Source organism: Gallinula chloropus (assembly GCF_964237585.1).
Source record: "Gallinula chloropus genome assembly, chromosome: 1".
Taxonomy (NCBI): domain Eukaryota; kingdom Metazoa; phylum Chordata; class Aves; order Gruiformes; family Rallidae; genus Gallinula; species Gallinula chloropus.
The window spans coordinates 210,817,775-210,837,500 of record NC_140085.1 but is presented as its reverse complement, the minus strand read 5'-3'; the positions used below and the strand labels follow the sequence as shown (position 1 = coordinate 210,837,500).

The window sequence follows — 19,726 nt, the reverse complement described above, 5'->3', positions numbered from 1 at the left end:
CATGGGATCTCTTTTTAGATGAAAAAGAGTATCTTGATAAAATATTCAGATAAGACCCCTTGAAATGGCAACAAACTGCAGCCAATAAAGTTGTGGAGTTTTATTGGACGTTTCAGGGTTGTCCCAGGTTTTAACAATGTATGAGAACATTGTCTCCATTTTTCATGTGCAAAAAAGATCTGGAAATTTTAAAGCTCAGATTCTCAAATATGTCTCTTACTGAAATTAATGGACAGTCTACAGCTAAATAGTCTACCAACCTTGACCAAAGTGGTGTACCCAGCTTCACTCAAGCCTAGATATGAGACTTGAATTTGTTTTTCAGACAGTAAGAGAAAGAAAAGGTGGCTTTAACTCCTTGAGTCATACAGGCACAAAATGTTGGAAAGCAATGGAAGTTGTTTCTATTACACGGTGATCTGCATGTTGTAGATCTACTTTAGTGACTGGGGTTTTCACTTTAGCTCATGTATACTGCTAAGAAATCTTTTGAACAGGTTTTTTTATTAACCCAAACCACTTTTCTTTAAAAAAACCTGTTATCTATTCATGATCTCAAGTGGGTTTTGTTTTTTCTTTTGTTTAAGTCATTTAAAATACCAGTTGCTCTGTCTCAATTCATTGCACTTTAACAAAGGGTCTATGACAAGACTGATTAAGGAAACAAACCATATATACATGAACACTGAGAGATCATGTTGGTCACAACCAGAAATTACTTTAGCTCCAAACAATTTGTTTCATTTTAAACCCCCCTTACATTTATAGCTGCAAATGGAAAATTAAGGGGGGGGGGAAGAAGCTGATGCTGGCTGTTTATACAGTATTTTCCATTTCCTTAATGGTTGGGCTTGTTGACTATACATATATATCAAAAATTTCTGAAATGCAAAAAAAAATCTATTTAAACAATAATTTGTATTTGTTTGCTTGTGAGGGTTTTTTTGAGGGGGGTATTGTTGGTTGGGTTTTTTTAATTTACCACTGTGAGGTTGGTCAAACACTGGAACAAATAATCCAGAGAGGCTATGGAGTCTCTATCCTTGGAGATAATCAAAACCAGACTGAGAATAGTCTTGGGCAACCAGATGAACTTGCTTTGACCAAGGAGCTGGACTAGATGATCTCCAGGGCCCCTTTCAGCCTCAACTATTTTATGATTCTATAAAATACAGATACAGTGAAATGCCTAAATCATCCATAGCTCTTGGATCCATTTTTATTACCTAATAACTGTAAGAATTTCCTGTAAATACATCTAAGACCTGTAAATCATTTTAATCACATTCATCATCATAGTGAAATGCTGTTGCTCTCTTCTACTAACATCATGTCAACCTTCATACAACAACCTACCAAAATGTGCTTTATGATGTCTTTTAGACTTTGAAGAAAAATGTTGTGCTTCTTTGGGAATCTGTGTGTGAGAGCAACAGTTAGTACTTTCTATGTTGATTTTCTGTTATCTTCAAAAACATTCACTTGATAGCAGGATATCTGATTCTTAAGTGCTTATCTAATCTACTTAGTCTTCCTCTTCCTAAAATCACAGCTGTGCTTAGGCTACTGTAATACTTTGTCCCAGGATGTATTCTGAGGTCGTAAAGAAATGGCCAGTGCTGTATGACACAACCTTTAAAAGTGTGACTCAGCCAAAAAGGTTGGCTTGTAGACTAAATGGCAGCACAGGCATGGAAAGCTGGGATCTTCAGAGACAGTGTTCCAATTTTCAGGAGCTCTCAAATACTGTGGAGCTCTGTCAGATCCTTGTAAATTTTAATATATTGAATGGTATTCTCCACAGTGCTTTATAAATATCAGCAGTCTTATTTGTAAAGGAACAGATAAGCCTCTAATAAACAGAAACTTAGACTCTAAATGCTATCCTTGCCTAAAGATTAAGTAAAGTTGTGAAATGAAACAATGCAGGCCATTTAAGCAACATTCCTTCTCAAAGGTTTGATTTCTGGAATTCCTTTGAACAGGTTAAAAGATGGGCTACCTGCTGCTGAAAAGTGTGCCCGGTACGTGGTTAAAGACTATTCGTTAATCATCAAGGATGTTGCTGAGGAAGATGCAGGAAACTACACTATAATATTGAACATGAGGCAGTGGAACTTGTCTAAGAATCACACAGTCACCCTTACAGTAAATGGTAAGTTTACAGTGTGGTCCTACAATTCTCCTGAAAGTGTAAGTGCTGAATTTTGCACTGACCTGCATTTTCACTGATCTTGCACAGTTCGGGTCGTTGTGGGTTTCCACAGTGACCTTCATGGACTGCAAGCCAAACCCCATGGGCAGGGTGACAGACCCATCTTCGAAGCAAAAGATGGACACTGGTTTTCATGAGAAGGGTTTCTGTCTCCCATGGTCACGTACTTCTTCCTGATGACTTCAACATGTGACTTGACTTAAGCCTGCTGTTTTACTCTGTTCTCCTGGGGATTTCTCTTATTGTTCACACTGCAGGAATGTAGTATCTTCATGATCATGCAATCTCTTGGAAATGAGATGGTTTTAACTGCTTTTCAATTTTTACCCTTTACAGTGAAACCCCAAATATATGAAAACGCCGTCTCATCATTCCCTGATCCCAATCTGTATTTATTGAGCAGCAAACAAGTACTGACTTGTACCGTGTATGGTATTCCTCAGCCTAAAATTACATGGATGTGGTACCCCTGTAGACAAAACCGTTCTAAAACAAGGTAGGACAGCTTTCTTGCTTCTATTTACCATGCCTTGCCTTGCAATTACATTTAAATATATACCTTTTTTTTACAAGAATAAATCTTGCCATAATCATTGCTTTCTTAGTAGAGTTTGTATACTTTTAATCAATGTATTTTTTTAGTAAACATGTAGGCACATGCATTGCAATTTTTTCTGCATCACTATTAGTGTGTGGAGGGCAGAGTTGTTATTTTGTATTGCTACTTAGATTTATCTACTATTCATGCATGCAATGGCCTACAATGATAATTGCTTTTTAATATTTTGGAGTGAAGCCTTGCTTGGAAGGTTCACATGCTTTCTCATAGGGACTTCCAGGGATTCCCTTGTGTGGCTTCTTTTGAAATTCAACAGAAATAATCTTCAAGACTTTTTCCATTATGAAGTTTAAATCTCTGTCATGATGCATTGACTCACAGATTTAGTTCAGCAAGCCAAATGTGCCCAGAGTTCTCCAGATGATATTTCAACAGGGTAAAATAGAAAAGTTGCCATACAAGCTTCCTTGATGCTGATGTGGCACTTAACTAATCCTCTTTTATATTTAAGCTTTCTCTCTGTTTCTTACAATTACAAGTTTGTGTGTTGACTCATTGATCCAAAGCTCTTTGGGAATCATGGAATCTTACACAATCTTAATTGTTAGCACTCAACCTCCACAATGGCATTAACATAAAGGTACTTTTGGAGTGTTCAGACATGCAAGGTATTTGGATCACAGCACCACGAAGATATTTAAAAACCTAACAAAAGTTTAGGAACCAACATTTTCTCACTTTCAGTTGAAGTTAATAATTTTACATAGGATTTAACTTCTTTAATGCTTCCACAGAATAGGGGTTTAGTGCCTATCCAGCCAAACATTTAAGCACATGCTTAAGACACCCTACTCAATTAAACAGAGCAAATGCCTTATTTCAAATTAAGGGTGCTTCTAAGTTTTTTGTGATCAGTCAGCACTTCCTAGAAGCTCAAGTGGGTTTTTTTCCTATTACACCTTGCTGTGGGATTATGGAAATGGATGGCTTTCTGTGCCCTTCTCACCAAGAGATGGCACTAGCAATCTCTCCTTTTGTAGGTATAACCTGAAATTCTCCTTTTCCAGGACAGGTGAGGGCTGCATTTGTTGTGTTTGTTGTGTTACCTTTGAAGGACAATATTCTGAGCATTAGAAATGACATCTTTTAGGTAGAGAAATCCTGTGAAAGGCGTGTGTGAAAAATTTCAATCTTTTGTATTCTTTCAAGTGTTTCTACATCAGTGCATGCTCTGGGTGGAAATCGTGGTGTGACCCTGATAAAACAGTTGGTTCTTCTTTGGGAGCTGACGTGGTGCTCGTCTATTGTAAATATTCCCTTCTGTTAACCAAGCACAGATCAGCAGCACAGGAGAACATGTCATCAGAAATAGAAATTAATATCCCCAAGCAGGTGTTTAACAATGTGCTAAACTGTAGACTCAATTGAGTGCTAATTAGAAGTGTGTCTGAGCAGGTGATCAAAGGAGAAATGTAACAGTTTGGCTCTGTTACAAGGTTGTTTCCAGACTTGCTTCCAAATTGCCTTCTAATTGTTCTGTGACTATTCTCCTTAACCCCCTCCCCTTCCTTATCCTTTAAACGCTGGCTGAAGTAGCCTGGAGAGCACCATCTTTAATGCTTCGCCTGAGAGGAGTGGCAAGACTCCCTCTGAATAATAATATGACAATGATTAACTATCCCAGAAAGGCAGAAATACCTGAATAATTACTTTTGTCTCCTGCTCCAGGAAGGGAGCAGAGTGGATTGCCTACCTGGGCAGCTGGTGTGCCTTGTTTGTGCTGATGTCTGTGTCAGTTTGGGTGTCCTCCCTGAAGAACTGGGGAAACCCTGTAATCCCACCTATTTTGCTATGCTTTCCTCTTTGTGTGAGGAGTGGTTTGTCTAAACAATAGAGTTAAAGTGTGTGCAGCAGACAAAAAATGTATCTTATCCTGCCATTACAGCATATCTTGGCTTTACCTGCATAGCATTAGTTTTCCAAGGCTAAAATATTACACTCTGCTCAAGTAGTGCCTGTTTCTGTGCACTGAGGTACCTTGTACCATAAGCTGATAAACCCCCACTGCTCACTGTGTTACTCAGTGTATGGCAGTAGGGCTTCCCATCAAGTTTCTGGGTCCCATGCCACAGGACAGCGTGTACACACTCTGAGTAAAAAGATGTCGTTGCTGCTAAGACCTTGTAGTGCACAGATCTGCTTGCTTCAAGATTTATATGTGTGCTTAACCTTACATCACTGGAGTGCTACCACTGCAAGCTGGGGAATGACATGCAGTGCATAAATCAGATGGTTTTATTTTTGAAGTGCTTGTTGCCTATGGGCTGCTTAATAGAAACCATTAGGATATGTGGTTGCTTCTTTTGATTTGTGGTCCAGGCAGTGTTTATGTTTCAAAAACCTAAAAATACCTCAGTAGATTCCATGCTTTCAAATAAAACACAGATATGTTTTAATGCTTTGCAATTAATACAATCAATTTGCGTAACTTGCCTCTCTACGTTATTCAGGCCAGTAACAGGAGGCTAGCCAAACTACAGTTTCCATAGTTTCCTGTTAGTAAATGAAAACAAAAAACCCAAACAAACAAACAAAAAACCCTGTAAAATTGCTCAACAAATTTGACTTTTTGGGATGTAGAGAGTTCAATGTCATTAAAATTCCTTTTTCTTCATTTTCTGTTAAAATTACTTTGCTTAAACTAGCTCTGTTGCCACTAAATACCCTTTTGCCAGCTAGCTAGCTAACTAGATGGATAGGTGGAAAGATTCTCTTCTGATGTTCACCCTATCAAGGAAACATAGAAGAGTTAAGAAAAGCTGTCTGGAGCAGAACTTAATGATTTGGGGGGGGGGTTAAAGCTTATGCAGAGCTAGTAAATTCAGAGATGGCAGGCAAAAGACAGTAGAAGATGCAATGAGAATGAAAATAAAATGCAATTTTAAAAATTAAAGATTAGTCTTAAATGACTGAGAAACTTCTTTTCCAGTGGTACCTTACTCCAGCTTACTCTGCTGCGCTATAGCAGAGACACACTCCCAGGCTGGGCAGCCCCCAGTTTCTCAGTGGATATAGCAGAAGATAGTCTGTGAGCCTCTCTGGCTTCTTTCCTACCACCTTGGAGTTGTTTTTCTGGCCTTGTTTTTGCTCAGGTTGGGTTGTTTGAAGAGGGGCAGGCAGTTGCCAGGCGCTGGCCGGGGCTGGGCTCCACCTAAAAATCATCAGCTCTGAGGCTGTAGAACGAGCGTCTGCATGTCAGGAGCGTGCTTGATGTTAATGGTTCTTGACCTGAGTCTCTTCAGCAGATTTGTGTTTATCTTAAACTGCTCTGGCAGAAATTGCCAAGAAAGGCACGTGGGACAGTGATACTGCTCTGCGGAAACACTGTTTTCCTCCGTGGTTGTGCAGTGTTGTTTGGGAGCCGCTTCTTTCTGGACGTTTCCATGTGGGCAGTTCAGGAGAGATCTTCAGTGTGCTTTTCCCAAGGCTTGACCCAATGGCCCTTCAGGAACTGCAGCCTTTTGCAACACTGAAATTTTATCTTGACGGTTCCAGCTCTCCCACCACCTCGCTGTCTCCCCTCTCTCCGAAGCAATTTTGTTTAGTCTCAAACCAAATATCAGATTATTAATTTATGACCCTACTGTTACATCAGTCTGTGGGTTCCTTTTTCTTTTGGCTTTTTTTCCTCTGTGTGTGTGTGTGTGTGCAGGAGGGAGAGAGAAACATGACAATATTGTGAAGATCCCTACAAAAACAAAGTCATTGGAAAAACCACTACCTGATTCTCTGCCACTTTGACTAGAGGGTCAGGGTATGAGGTAGACCCTTGTGTTTACCACCAAGGCGATAGGGAATGAAGTGTCTGAATACCTGAAGATGAGGACAGAAGCAGGCAGCAGGGACTAGGGGGTGTGCAGGAATAACCTAAGGTGGTAGTGCTGCTTTAAGGAGCCAATAGGGAAACCATGACGTCTGTCATGCTCTGATGTGGGTCCGTGCTCCACAGTGGAATCACTCCTGGTTTAACATGGAGTGGTAAGATGGGAATATTGCCACCCTTCGAGGCTTGTCTGCAGTGTGGAGATAGGGTCATGTGAATGATTTCCCACAGAAACAGCTCTCCAGCACTGCACAAGGAGGAAGAGGAGTGTGTCATGGATCTCAGGGAGGCAAAAAATGGAAACTGGAAACTCCCCCGGAGATGCAGAAAGCCCGAAACTACCGTAGTGAAAGTGTATGGCCAGAGTCCCACAGGCTGCAGGGGAAGAGGATGCAGCCCGTGTGTGCATAGCAGTCTAATTGCATTTCTGCATTGTTTATGTCAGTGTATTAATAAGGGATTGAAAGGCAGAATCGTTAGGATGTGCTTGGGTAGATTATCAGGGAAACCAGATTTGGAACATCAGTGAGGTATGTAAAATGAACAAGTAAAGAACAAATGTTAATTGTACTTAATTAGAAATGTGCTGAACCACCCAAATTTAATTGTGGGATGCCTGCAAACGTTGATGCCCATTAGTTTGTCCACAGCGACTGTTTTTGTTCCCCATGCCACCTTCTATTTTCAGGAAGGGGAAGTCTGCATCCTTAGAGCTGGTAAAAGTAGGTCAGATGCCATTAATAAACAGGTAGTTCAAAAATGTTTTTGTTTAATTTGACATGTGGCCAGATCCTCAGCTCTAAATTCACACTGGCTGAGGATCTGGCTGCTTCCATCTATTACAAGAAAATCCTCTTGCAGTGGTCTAGTTATGTAAAGGTACTTAAAACGGGTATGTGAAAACATGTGCTAATTATTCCCTTATTTTACAATGGCTGGGGAAATAGATAAGCATAGACAAAAATCAGACCCTGTGCTCTTCACATATCTTTCAAAAAATGCCAAGGAACAGGCATGAGTGTTCATTGCAGTGGCATGGACTTGCAGAGAATTTGAAGCCAAGAGAGAGGAGTGAAATAGCATCTGATCTGCTTCAGCCTGAACAAGCAATCTGCTGAAGCATCTCATTCTGCACCACCACTGTGAGCCACAAGTCAGTCCTCCAAAAACATCTAGTAGGACTGTATCCTTGTCCTCAGTCAGTATTTTGGATTTTTTTTAATGCTTTTTCACATTACACTTACAAAATGCCACATAAATCAGACCTGGCATATACACATGGATAAATAAGCTTGACAAATACATGCTATACACTGCCTACAGTTTGCCCCAGTCTGTCCTCAGGGCGACGCAGCGGATGTACTGATGAATTTATTCTGCAAGCTGTAAACGGTCTCACTACGGGTCTTAGCTCAACCAGAAACTTAAGGTCTCAATTTTGGTATTGCTAGTTTCCAAACCACTTCAAATCAAAGTTTTCCACGTCTATTTCTAAAATGTTCTAGACAAAAAATGCATTAAGTTGCCCACGTAATTTCTTTAATTGGTCATTGACCAAACCTAAACCGTAAGGACTACAGTGACACCCAGATGGTCAGGACCTCTCTGCTTAGTATGACACTTCTCACCCTCACTCTCCTATCTGTTTTTCACTTCCTGTTCTTTGGGCAGGGTTTTTTTTTTTCCCCCTGTCTTTTTTTTTCCCTCTTGTCGCCTCCACAGGGTGGTTTCTTGTCTTTACTAAGGACAGTCTGACACCCAGCCTTAAAGAAGAACACATAAGGGTCATGCAGGCGGTTGGATGTCATTGCTTGATCTTTTACTCCCTGTGGCCCAGCCCATGGAAACTAAAGCGTGTCACAAGCTGTACGTGGGGACTGCACGTCGCAAGCACGCTGGCGGTGCCCAAGCCAGTGGGATGTCCCAGCCCATAGCCAGAAACCTGCTCCTGCACTAAGCAGGGGCTCTTGGCCAAAGGAAGGCAGCAGGTCAAACTCTGTGTGTGCTTAGGAGTGATTATGAATGGGTGACTATTACTGGCTCGAGCACACCTTTTACAAAAATATACAAACTTTGGTTAGCATCCTTTTCCCTTTCACGTGTAAGCCCTTCAAAAAGCCTTTGCAGAAGACTTTGAACAGACACGGCATGTGAGGTAAGATTACACTCATAAAAAGTACTCAGTTAAAAAAAAAAAACCCACACTAGAGGCTGCAGGAACAGTCAGTTCTTGCAGCACAGGGAGGTGACCAGTGGAGTTTGTTAGGAGCTGATGCTGGGCTCTTCACTTGTCAACATGTTCAGAAATAACCTGGAAAAGGTGGTAAGGAGGTGACAGAGTTTGCTTGATGATACTGAGTTATTCAGGTTTGTAAGGATGAGGGCTGATTGTGAAGAAACACAGAACAATGAATCTGGGTAGCTGAGTGATAAAGTGGCAGATGAAATTCATGGACAGGAGATGTGCATGATGTACATAGGAAAAAACAATCTGACTTTCATGTGTAAAATGTAAGTGTGAAAAGGCTGTACATGTGAAAAGGCTGTTGGCTGATCATTACTACCACAGAGAGAGATCTGAGCACTGTGATGATACACAGTTTTGTGAAAGCCATCACAATCATCATCAGCTCAAAAACCAAATTGTTGGGAATTACCAGGAAAGACTGTGATAATTCCACGTTCCATAAATTACCAACATCTTTTATACTATGAGCAGTTTTGATCCTTTCATCTCAAAGGATGCAGCCAAACTGGAAGGCACACCAGGAGGGGCACAACAAAAAGGATCAAAGGCATTTCAGGGAATGAGAGGAATGTGTGAGAGGTGAGTGAGGAGAGAGGTCAAGGCTCTGCAGACTGAAAAAGAGATGGCTCTGGGGGCTATGCAATAGAGATCTACAGACTTGTGAAGGACACAGATTTTTGAGGATCAGTTGTGTATGGCTTTTTCAGTTCAAGAAGTAGGAGCCCTTAAATGAAGCCAGGAGAGGTACAATCCAGAACAGAAAAAAAGGAGATCATACAGATCTGTGAAACTCCTTGCCAGATTTTGGGGAGTTGAAGAGTTTGCATAAAGTCTTGGAAGACTAGTTTAAAGTTTAGAAACTTTTTCTATCATGGGCAGTTCTTGAGCTGACAATAATTGGTAACTGGGGGAGTATTAGGAGGAAGTATCTGAAGTTAGTCCTGCTCTTACTCATCCCCAACCATCTGCTCATGGTCATTGTTGAGACAGGATATGGGGTAGATGGATCCTTGGTCTTCTATCCACATCTGTCAGTATTTTCTCTTCCTGTTTTCCCTCTAATCAACTCCCCTCTCTCCTTAAAAATGCTTCCCTCCATTCTTTCTCATCCCTTCCTTGTTTTCTGCCTGCCCTTCCAGTCCCTCACTCCAGTCAGTCCAGAACTGCTCTCAGACCCCTACTTCCAGTGAAGCTGAAAACAAACCATCTTGAAAAACAGCCTCAGTGCAGCAATAGCTCGTTTGTCTCCCCTACTAATCACTGGAAAATGCAGAGTGCTAGTTGTGCTTCCTGCTTGTCAGCAAGGCAAGGAGTACTAAGGACTGTGGAAATAGATTAGTGAAAATTACTCTTTTCTAGACCCAAGAGGATTCAGGCAGGAGAGCAAAGAAAAGTGTTTTGGATACCTGAATCTTGTAAGGCTACAGATGGGAGGTCATGTTGAGTGAGTTGTTGGGAGTGATTTCTGCATGGAAAATAACTTATGCTGTGAGGATCTGAACAATATTTTGGACTTTGCATATAGGAAATTTACTTGGAAATAGAGGAAACAGAGAGAAGGAGTAGATACTGCATGTAGAGGTTTCATGGTCTTTCTCTTTAGGTTTCTGGCTGCTCAACCAAACACTTTACAACACAGACTATTAAAATAAAACACTTTTCCCCAGCAAGAAGGTCTAAGTGCTTATGGAAACCTTATGCTTTGAGCCATAAATCTGTAGCTCCAGCTCCTCTATGGAGGACATGGTTGGGACTCTCAGAGAAAGTGGAGGCTGAGTCACACTGACCACATGGGAGATGAGAGTGATTGCAGTCTAGCAAAGGAGGGAAAGGAGGCGGGCAAGAAGGAAGGAAGGAAGGATTGGCTGAAACCTGATGGTATTCTGTGTCCGTGAAGAATGTTAAGCAGTGTGAAGCAGGAAACAGGGGGTCAAGAAGCAAAAGAGATCTGATAACCAAGTCGAGGTGAGAAAATTTCAGGTATTCAGGATGTGCAAAAAAATTGAAAAACTACTTTCAAATACTGTTATGTTCCCTGATGGCCAGGGGTTTGAAGTACTGAGGGGGTTTTGCGATCATCAGCCTTGGACATTTGCATTTTCTGTTGCAAATAGCCAGTGTTGAGTGGTTCTCAGGTGTGCAGATGTAAAGGTGGTTTGTTTTTTCTGTGGGAATGGGAGCATGGGCTTATGAAGAGTGGGATAGCTAAGACTGCTGTTGATCTTAGTGCTTCTTTTGAGATAATTTAGATCACTCAGCTTTCTGTGGTACCATACTGGGGTAGGTAGTTCAGGGAAAGCTGTAATGTTTGGAAAGGATGACTGTGAGAGGGAAAAACGATCCATTTATCTGGTTGATTGTAGATAATAGCAGAAAAGACAGTGTACAGCTGTCAAAAATCTATTTTTCCATAGAGCCAGGGTGATGTGCAACAAGACCATGAGTGCTACATACCCTACTGTGTTCAAAGATGCTCACCAGGAGGATACAGCATTCAGAACATTAGGGATCTCCCCTAGAGAATGTGTTCTGCCTCTAAGTATTCTTCTCAAAGGGGACAGAGAACATGCTACCAAACAAAAAACCAGCTCAATCCTCACTCTGGCAACTGAGCACTGCACCAGGACCTCAAACTAGCCTCTAATGCATTGAGGCCACTGAGAAATTCTCTCCATTCTGCAGCTCAGCAGTGAATAACTTCTCAGCACAGATAATAGTGTCTGATGTACTTGATCACATGTTCACTCCCACACTGGAAAGCAAGGATAAGAAGGGGTGATGGACAGTTGACATTCTCTGGGAGTGGTGAGCATGCCTGAAGTGAGTTGGGCTGGTGATGTTCCGTCTGTTCTTGATGAGCCAATGTTGACACTGCAGTGGACAGCAAGAGAGACCAGTGACAGTGATAGCAGAGAGGTGAAGGGCTGAAGAATGAGACATGCAGAGGAAGAACCTGCACCAGTCTTGCCAGGACTTCTTGTTTGGTATTCCTTGTCAAGCTCTCAAATGAATATAAATAAACTATGATATACGATGTAAATGGTATCCAACTCCTACTAGTTGTAGATTTCCTCACAGCCCCACTAACCTACATACTCTGTGTGACTGTGCATCAGGGAAGGTGCTCAGGACGAACTCCCAGCTGGCTGCAGTTTTGCCACTGAATGCAGCAGGGCTGGCATTTCAACCTCTAACCAATTATTTTTGACCCAGAGCAGGAACACTTGGACCATAGCTCCTTAATGGACAAGCACATTATAGTATTACAGCCAACGCTCACGGAGCACGCTGGCGGGGGGCCAGCACACGTCCTCCCCTCCATCCCCATTAAGCACGTTTCACAACCTGTACATGCTCCCTGCTACTCTCTTCCCTCTCTGTTTCCTGACTCAAATGGATGCAACATTCCCCAGGACAAGTGACTATGCCAACCCCGTGCTACCAATCGCATGGTGCTGGACGCCAAGGTGTGGAGCAGGCAATTCAGATTATTTTTTTTTAATAACTTCCAAGTGGAAAACAGTTCCTATATATTCCTTACAATTCCAGGAATATCCAGAGTTCCTGTCTTAATGTCGTCACCACTGCCTCTTGAAAGACGTGAGTCAGCCCAACTTGAGTTTGTAATAATGTTGCCCCAGTGCTGCTAGGAATGGATCACTGCTCTAAAAAAAGGATAGTTAGTGAGAAAAACATTGTGCCTGCTGTTAATCACACTCAAAAGTGGTCACCATCAGTGACAGGATGGCTTCCTCCTGCTCCTAGTACTGGTGCAACTGCCAAACGCTACCTCAGGAAACAAGAGTGTGATGGAGGCTTTGCCAAGAGGAATGCTTACAGAAGCGAATGGGATGTTATGGGAGGGAAACGTTGCAGTGGCCTCTGGCATCACATGGGAGGGTTTGGCTGGGGAGAAGGTGAGAAGACAGAAGACGAGTGCTTTTCCAACTGGTATGGAGATCAAGGTTCTTCTGCTGATGTTTGTTGCTGTAATGCTTGAACTACAAATGCAGAACTGCAGGATGGGGAAGAAGATGGGTATGAACACAAGGTGGGTCTAGGGCTTTCACTTAGGACTGTATCATAAAGTCAAATGAATAAGTAGACAAATCCTTTACCTCAGCTCCTACTCTCCACTGCGAGTCACTGGGGTGAGAGCAAACCCACTTTTCTTCTGAGATCAGTAGTTTCATAGGCATGCCTTTAGCTTGGAGCTGGTTTGTAGATTGATTTCAGTGAAATAAATCAAGATGACATGAAGTACACTCTTACCCTGGAAACTTTTCCCCGTCGATAGTTATAAATACACCACGCTATTGTGCTTGGCATGCTTGTATGCTAATAGAGGTGAGGGCTCTGAAACTCATTAGGAAAGGGAGCGGACTGCGGAGCGGAGTGAGGACAGTGTGAAGCTAAGGTTGATAACCATGGCCTTGTCCAGAATAGGCCATGGGAGTTTTCTTATCTCACTTTGGCAGGAGGTGCTGCTAGCTTCCTGTGCGAAATCAGGAGCATATGCTGCTTTCCTCTTGTTGTTTGGCTTCCTCCGCTACACAAGACGGTTCCCAGCACTGTGATTATCTTTGCATCTTCAAACATGGCACACTCTGCTTCCTCAAGGGCTTGATGTATTCTTGAGAAGCAGTCTGGCTCCCCTCCCCCAGGCCACTTCTCTAGGGCCCCCACCGGTGCCAGCTCCGCACATCACAGACCTTTTACAAAGCTGAACTTACTTCTGGTTGCATAAACCTCTTCCCATCCCTTCCAACGAAGTGTAAATTCCCAAAGCTAAGGATGGCCAGCAGCTCTGCCGCCAGAGCTCGCCCTGTGCTGCAGGCAGCTTCCCCAGCCCCCAGCGCCCGGGCAGAGCCGCTCTCGCCCCTCCTTCCCCCCGCTCTGGGATTACCTTGAAACCCGCAGGAGAAGTTACAGCTTCTGGTTTTGGGAAGGAGCAGCCTGTTTCTCAGGCTGTGGACACAAAGGACGAAGCGTGCCCGCCCGCGCACGCGCGCCCGTGTGTGCGCGCGCACCGGCAACACGCATGCAAGCACGCACGCAGGCATATGGAAAACACTGCTTAGGGGATGAGAGCCCTGGCTGCTCTGCTTCTCCCCCTGCTCAACTGAGACAGAGGAGTCCGATTACCTCTCTCTGAGGTTGCATTATGTTTACAAACACACACTTGCACACACACACCCCCCCATAGCATTTATTATATAGGCTCTCTGCACATGCATAGTTGTACCCACAGAGCAGGGATGTGAAAGGGTCTGCAGGGAAACAGGTGTAAGAAGTTCTTAGAAATGTGCTGGCAGATAACAGGTTGTTTATCAGTCTCTCTGCACACTGTGTGCTTTTTCATTAACCTGGCAGTAACCCTGCTGTAAGCTTTCCTGATGATGCAAAGCTCATCCCACAACAAAACATTTCAGGAATTCATGAGCTCCAGAGGTATCTGGAGTAAGATTCAGATACACAAAATTCAGTGGGATTTAGCTGATGGCTTTTTTTTGACAGATGACTTTTGCTACAAATAGAAAACCCTGGCTATTTTACCAAGCACCTAGCTTGAAGTAACTTACAATTTCTTTATAAGACACAAACATACGTAGCTGATGTTGTCTGAGGACACCCACAATGAAACACCAATTGAATTAACAGGAAGATGATTGTTCATTTTGGTCCCAGCCAGAGTTTTATATTTTCATTTTTCTTTCCTTTCTTTCCAAGCATCTGTGCTTAGCACAAACATTTGATTTGATGACTACATCTTAGTTCAGGGGAGCCTTTTCTCTGTTACAAACGCTGAAGTCAGGTTAAGAGGCAGGACCCTTAATCACTCCCACTTGTCCATTCCCCATTTCTATCCAATGCTGTTGGCTTAAGCAGTGGCTTCACGTGGCATCACTGGCAGCATCAAGGATGGCCAAGTACTAGCCTGAGTAACCAGCTCAGAAGACTGGAGGTGGCTTGTGTTCTCTGTCCTTTAGCTGTGTTAGTGTTTTTGAGGTTAAAGTGAGAGTATTTGGCAGCTCAGGAGAGAAAGCATCTGGTTCTGCATCCAAAGGGATGAGCCTGAGTCTCATCCTAGACTTTGCCTGGCAGCCACGCTGCAGCAGCTTTGTAAATGTTTGCTGAGCCAGCAGACCATGGAGTGTACGACAGCACTCACATCTGCTGTGTACTGTGGGATGCTGGATAATGTATTCTCAGCTTGATTTTGACTCCTTTTTTATTAAAGCCATGGACAACAGCTATTAAAAGTATTCGATTTTCCACTACAATTGAGTTAACATTATAATCAGCAGTTTGGAGATAGCATGGTGTGTGAAGTCAGTAGAGTTCACATATGTGTCTCCAGGGCTAATATTTCATCTAGTGTTTTACATGTGCTTTTCTTGTTATTGTGATGTTATTGTAATTATGATGGTGGTTTGTATTATTGTATTAATGAGTTATAAACACCCCATCAGTAAATGCATAACACCCTCCTCATCCCTTACACATTTCAACCTAAATACATATAGTGTTTTTCAAGGAATTATGAAGAAGAGTATAATAATAACTAAGCCTGGAGGCTCCAGATCTGCCACAAAGGAGACTGGAGATGCCTTTCAGAGCTGCACAAGTAGTTTCTGAAGATGTATTGCACTTTTTTTCTGTCCTTTACCAAATATTTGTCTGTGTAATGTCTTTCATAGTAAAGAGCACAACTTTTCAGCATTGTAACAAAGAAACAAATTCATTCAATGAGGAAAGTTTCCAGTTTCCATCTGTTCAAAAGGATAAAAATGAAAAAAAAATTTTTAGTATGGATGAAATTATATTTCAGAGTCTCTGTCTTCTTGGATAGAGATAGCCAGAATATCCAGTCACACGAACGTATATGTCTTTGGTACTGCCTGTTTGTGTGCCCACAGTGCTGGCAACATGAAATCATAGAATCATCATAGGGGTTGGAAGGGACCTGGAGAGATCATCGGGTCCAACCCCCCTGCCAAAGCAGCTCCCCAGCTCATATTGCACAGACAGGCATCCAGACGGGGCTGGAATCTCTCCAGAGATGGAGACTCCACCACCTCCCTGGGCAGCTTGTCCCAGGGCTCTGGCACCCTCACTGGGGAAAAGTTCTTCCCCATGTTGGTGTGGAACTTCCTGTGCTCCAACTTGCAGCCATTGCCCCTTGTCCTGTCTTCACAGAAACAGGTTCTGGTGTCTGCTATGGCATGGAAATGTTACCATCTTACCCACATTCTCATGTCTGCTATGTTTTAGTCTTGTTGTGGAACCAGATTTCTTAAAGCATTAACTGTACAAAGTAAATGGCATCTACCTTTCTGACCAAATTTTAACCATTTTTTCCCCATCAACATATCTTAATGGAGCTGTCTTTCATACACCCTGGCCTCAACAATCTTGTATTAGAAACTGGCTTTTAAACCGGAGTCTGGAAGAAATGGTTGTGCAGATAAGGCTTTCTTGCCATGCTATTGCTCCGTCCTCTCTCCATGCATGAATGACCATGGCCTGCTCTTGGTTTTTGGCTTCTTCAGCTCACTGAGCCTCTCAATGCATGTTAAGAAATCTGGGCAGACAATCATATATCTGTTCTAATGACCACAGACCAAGTTAGTTTATGTATCATGATGTCAACCTCATGTAGATCCAGGCCTGGAGGTTGGTGTCCCTGCCTGTGGCAGGGGGGTTGGAGCTCTCTGATCCTTGGGGTCCCTTCCGACCCATGCCATTCTATGATTCTAGGATTCTATGTCTTTCAGCTGTAATACCTGCAAAGACACTGGCCAGTTTGACTCAAAGCTGCACAACTAAAAACAAGCATGTAAAGTTAGTGTACCACTGATATTATAAATAAACCAAAGTTCAAGCAAACTGCACAGTTAGCTGAAGGGAAATGAACCTACTTTGGTTGGGATTGCATCACATGCTGTTATCCAGTCACTGGGCTTTAAAGATCACTTCTTCAAGCAACTGATACACGTCAGAACTATTTGATTACAGATAGTACAGTTGTTATCTTTCAAATCCACTGAAGATCAAAGGAATGTATCGTATTTGAAAGAGCTTGACCCTACTGAAGGGTTAAGCTCTACTGTTGAGGCTGGAATTGAAAAAGCAACAAGTAAATTTTAGATGAAAAGCAAAACTAGATATCCTCAAAGAAGAATGAGGACAGGCAGCATTTAAGAAGCATTCCAATGTGTTTATTTCCATGTGTACCAAATTATGCTTTGGGAAACAAATTAGCTCTACCATGACCACACCTGAATGTTCTGAGTAGAAGCCAATTTGTTGCGTAAGGCTAAAGCATTTTTTCCCTGAGATTTCGATTCATTAACATGACTTTGATTATATCAGATTAAATGAACGTTTAAAACCCTTTGGCAATTAGGTGTAGGTTTGTTTCACTTTGTTTTGTGAATTTGCAGGATTATGGTTATTTTTACTCTGTGTGTTGTAATTCTTCAATCCAGTATTGGTATGTTGCTATTTTGTAAACTGAACTGAAGAAAACATCCAGAAATAAGAGCTTGCATAATTTCTCATGATGTCAAAAAGAGCCTGCACATAGTGAAATTGCATCCAATATATTATGGAATGGATATTGAAATGAACAGAACTTTTCTTGAATTTAAGGCTGAAGACAATATGAACTCACGTGAAGCCAAGTCAGAACCACGGCTGAAAACAGGAATATTGGAAATGGGATGTTGGTCTTGCACAGCCTTATAATTAGGCTGAGATTGTAAACTCTGACCTCCCAGGCACAGTGGATTAAATGCTAACGCTGACTCCAGAGAGCTAATATTCAAGGAGGGGCTGTGGAAGTAGATGCACTCATCAAGCTCCAAACCTCAAGATTTTATGAAAAGTAACTATACTTGCCTGATCATCAGAGCACCTGCAGTTTCCCTGACGGATCAGTTTCCAGAAGTATTGCTTTGTCTTATATGTTCAGTGTTTCACTCTATCACCAAATCAATAAAACTTCAATTTTTATTGTCTTCAGGCATGGCTTTTGCTCTTATACTCAAGGATCTTTCCTCCTGAAAGCTGGCAGCAACATAGGAAACAGGATCCAGAGCATCACTGAGCGAACGGCTGTAATAGAGGGCAAAAAAAAGGTATGATTCTTGTGAGCAGATAACCTTTCTGTATGTCAGTGTGTGTTGGAAAGGCACTGTAAGATGCTAACGAGGTTACAGTAAAGGAGACAGTATTTTTATATTGTTTAGATTTGAAGATCTGCATACATGCAAATAACTGCCATACTTGGTATTTATCTGCTGAGACGTAGAGATGTGCTTATTTCTGCATGCGGTCATATTAAGGTAAGTGACATGCCAGGAGAGTTTATCAGTGGAATTCACCACATCTGCTTTCTTAGAGATGATCAGTAATATCTTGGTGCACCTCAGAAACATGAGGGCAAGGTTCCAGGCCATCTTTGCTTCATTTTGTGACATTACACAATTTCCTGTGGGGTTTGTTTGGTGGCTTTTTTTTTTTTTTTCTTTTTCTCTGAGAATTAAACAAGTTATTCTCATTAGAGACTTGATTCACAGATGTGGTCCTAGATTATTAGATGACCAGATCTTTTCTTGCAATAAAATAATTAAAGGGCCAAATGAATCCAGATTACAGAAGCAAAGTGAGATCTCAGTCAGAGGCAGCGTGGTGGGTTTCATCCCAGCTGCATTAACTGGCTAAACATTAAGTGTCTAGTCCAAGTCCAGCATTCCTTTATAGGCCATGGGGAGATGCAGGCACTTCTGAATGATGAGTAGGTCTGTCATCTGTTGCTGTCTAATGTGGAAGAGAAGGCGAATGAGACTAGCTTGCCAAGGGCCGTGGAGGGATCTCCATCAATTAAAACTTCTAAATGAAGTTGTTTCCAAAAGGCTGCCCTGGATTAACTGCGCTTCCCTGGGTTAGACATGAGACTGATTAGGTGTGGTTGGGCAGTCTGTGCTACAGAGCTGCTCAGGAGAAGATTCACAACACCATGCTACTGTCACAGCATCTGATTTCACAGACTAGTTTAATTTGTCACAGAAATGACTCAAGAGATAATCCATTTTAGAGCTTGCCTTGTTCAAAGCCTGTCATTGCTGAGGACACTGAAATGCTTTTTGTAACTCTTAAGGGCACTGCAGGTAGGAATCACAGAATCACAGACTGGTTTGTGTTGGAAGTCTCCTCAAACCTCAAAATTCAGTTCCAACTCTCCTGTCATGGGCAGGGGCACCCTGCACTAGACCAGGTTGCCAAAGCCCCATCCAACCTGGCCTTGAACTCTACCAGGGAGGGGGCAGCCACAGCTTCTCTGGGCAGCCTGTGCCAGGGCCTCACTGCCCTCTCAGGGAAGAATTATTTCCTAATACCTAATGTAAATCTCTTCTATTTTAGTTTAAAGGCTTTATCCTTTGTCCTATCACTCGATGACCTTGTCAACAGTCCCTTGCCAGCTTTTCTGTAGGTCCCCTTTAGGTACTGGAAGGCTGCAATAAGGTCTCCCTGGAGCCTTCTCTTCTCCAGGCTGTCATCATAGGAGAGGTGCTCCAGCCCCCTGATTGTCTTCATGACCCTCCTCTGGACTCAATACAACAGCTCCATGTCTGTCTTGTACTGGGGTCCCCAGAGCTGGATGCAGTACTCCAGGTGGGGTCTCATCAGAGCAGAGTAGAGGATCTTCTTTGCTTGATAGCTGCCTTCAGTCTTCTGCATGGAACAACTAAAATTGATCCCAGGTTAGGGCCCTTTCACACACTGCAGAATAAATGGGGCTTTGCCTGCAGCCAA

At 42.5% G+C, this 19,726-nt stretch overlaps 1 protein-coding gene across 1 annotated transcript in view; it reads left to right on the top strand.

Annotated features, from left to right (window-relative positions):
• The window catches only part of FLT1 (fms related receptor tyrosine kinase 1), a gene marked incomplete at its 5' end in the record, with an annotated part of 118,829 nt that overhangs the window by 36,890 nt on the left and 62,213 nt on the right, over nucleotides 1–19,726 (top strand). Inside the window, 3 exons of the mRNA XM_084271146.1 lie at nucleotides 1,986–2,155; nucleotides 2,552–2,711; nucleotides 17,934–18,048. Of these exons, the coding sequence (XP_084127272.1) occupies nucleotides 1,986–2,155; nucleotides 2,552–2,711; nucleotides 17,934–18,048 (445 nt within the window). The remainder of the gene's footprint in view (nucleotides 1–1,985; nucleotides 2,156–2,551; nucleotides 2,712–17,933; nucleotides 18,049–19,726) is intronic.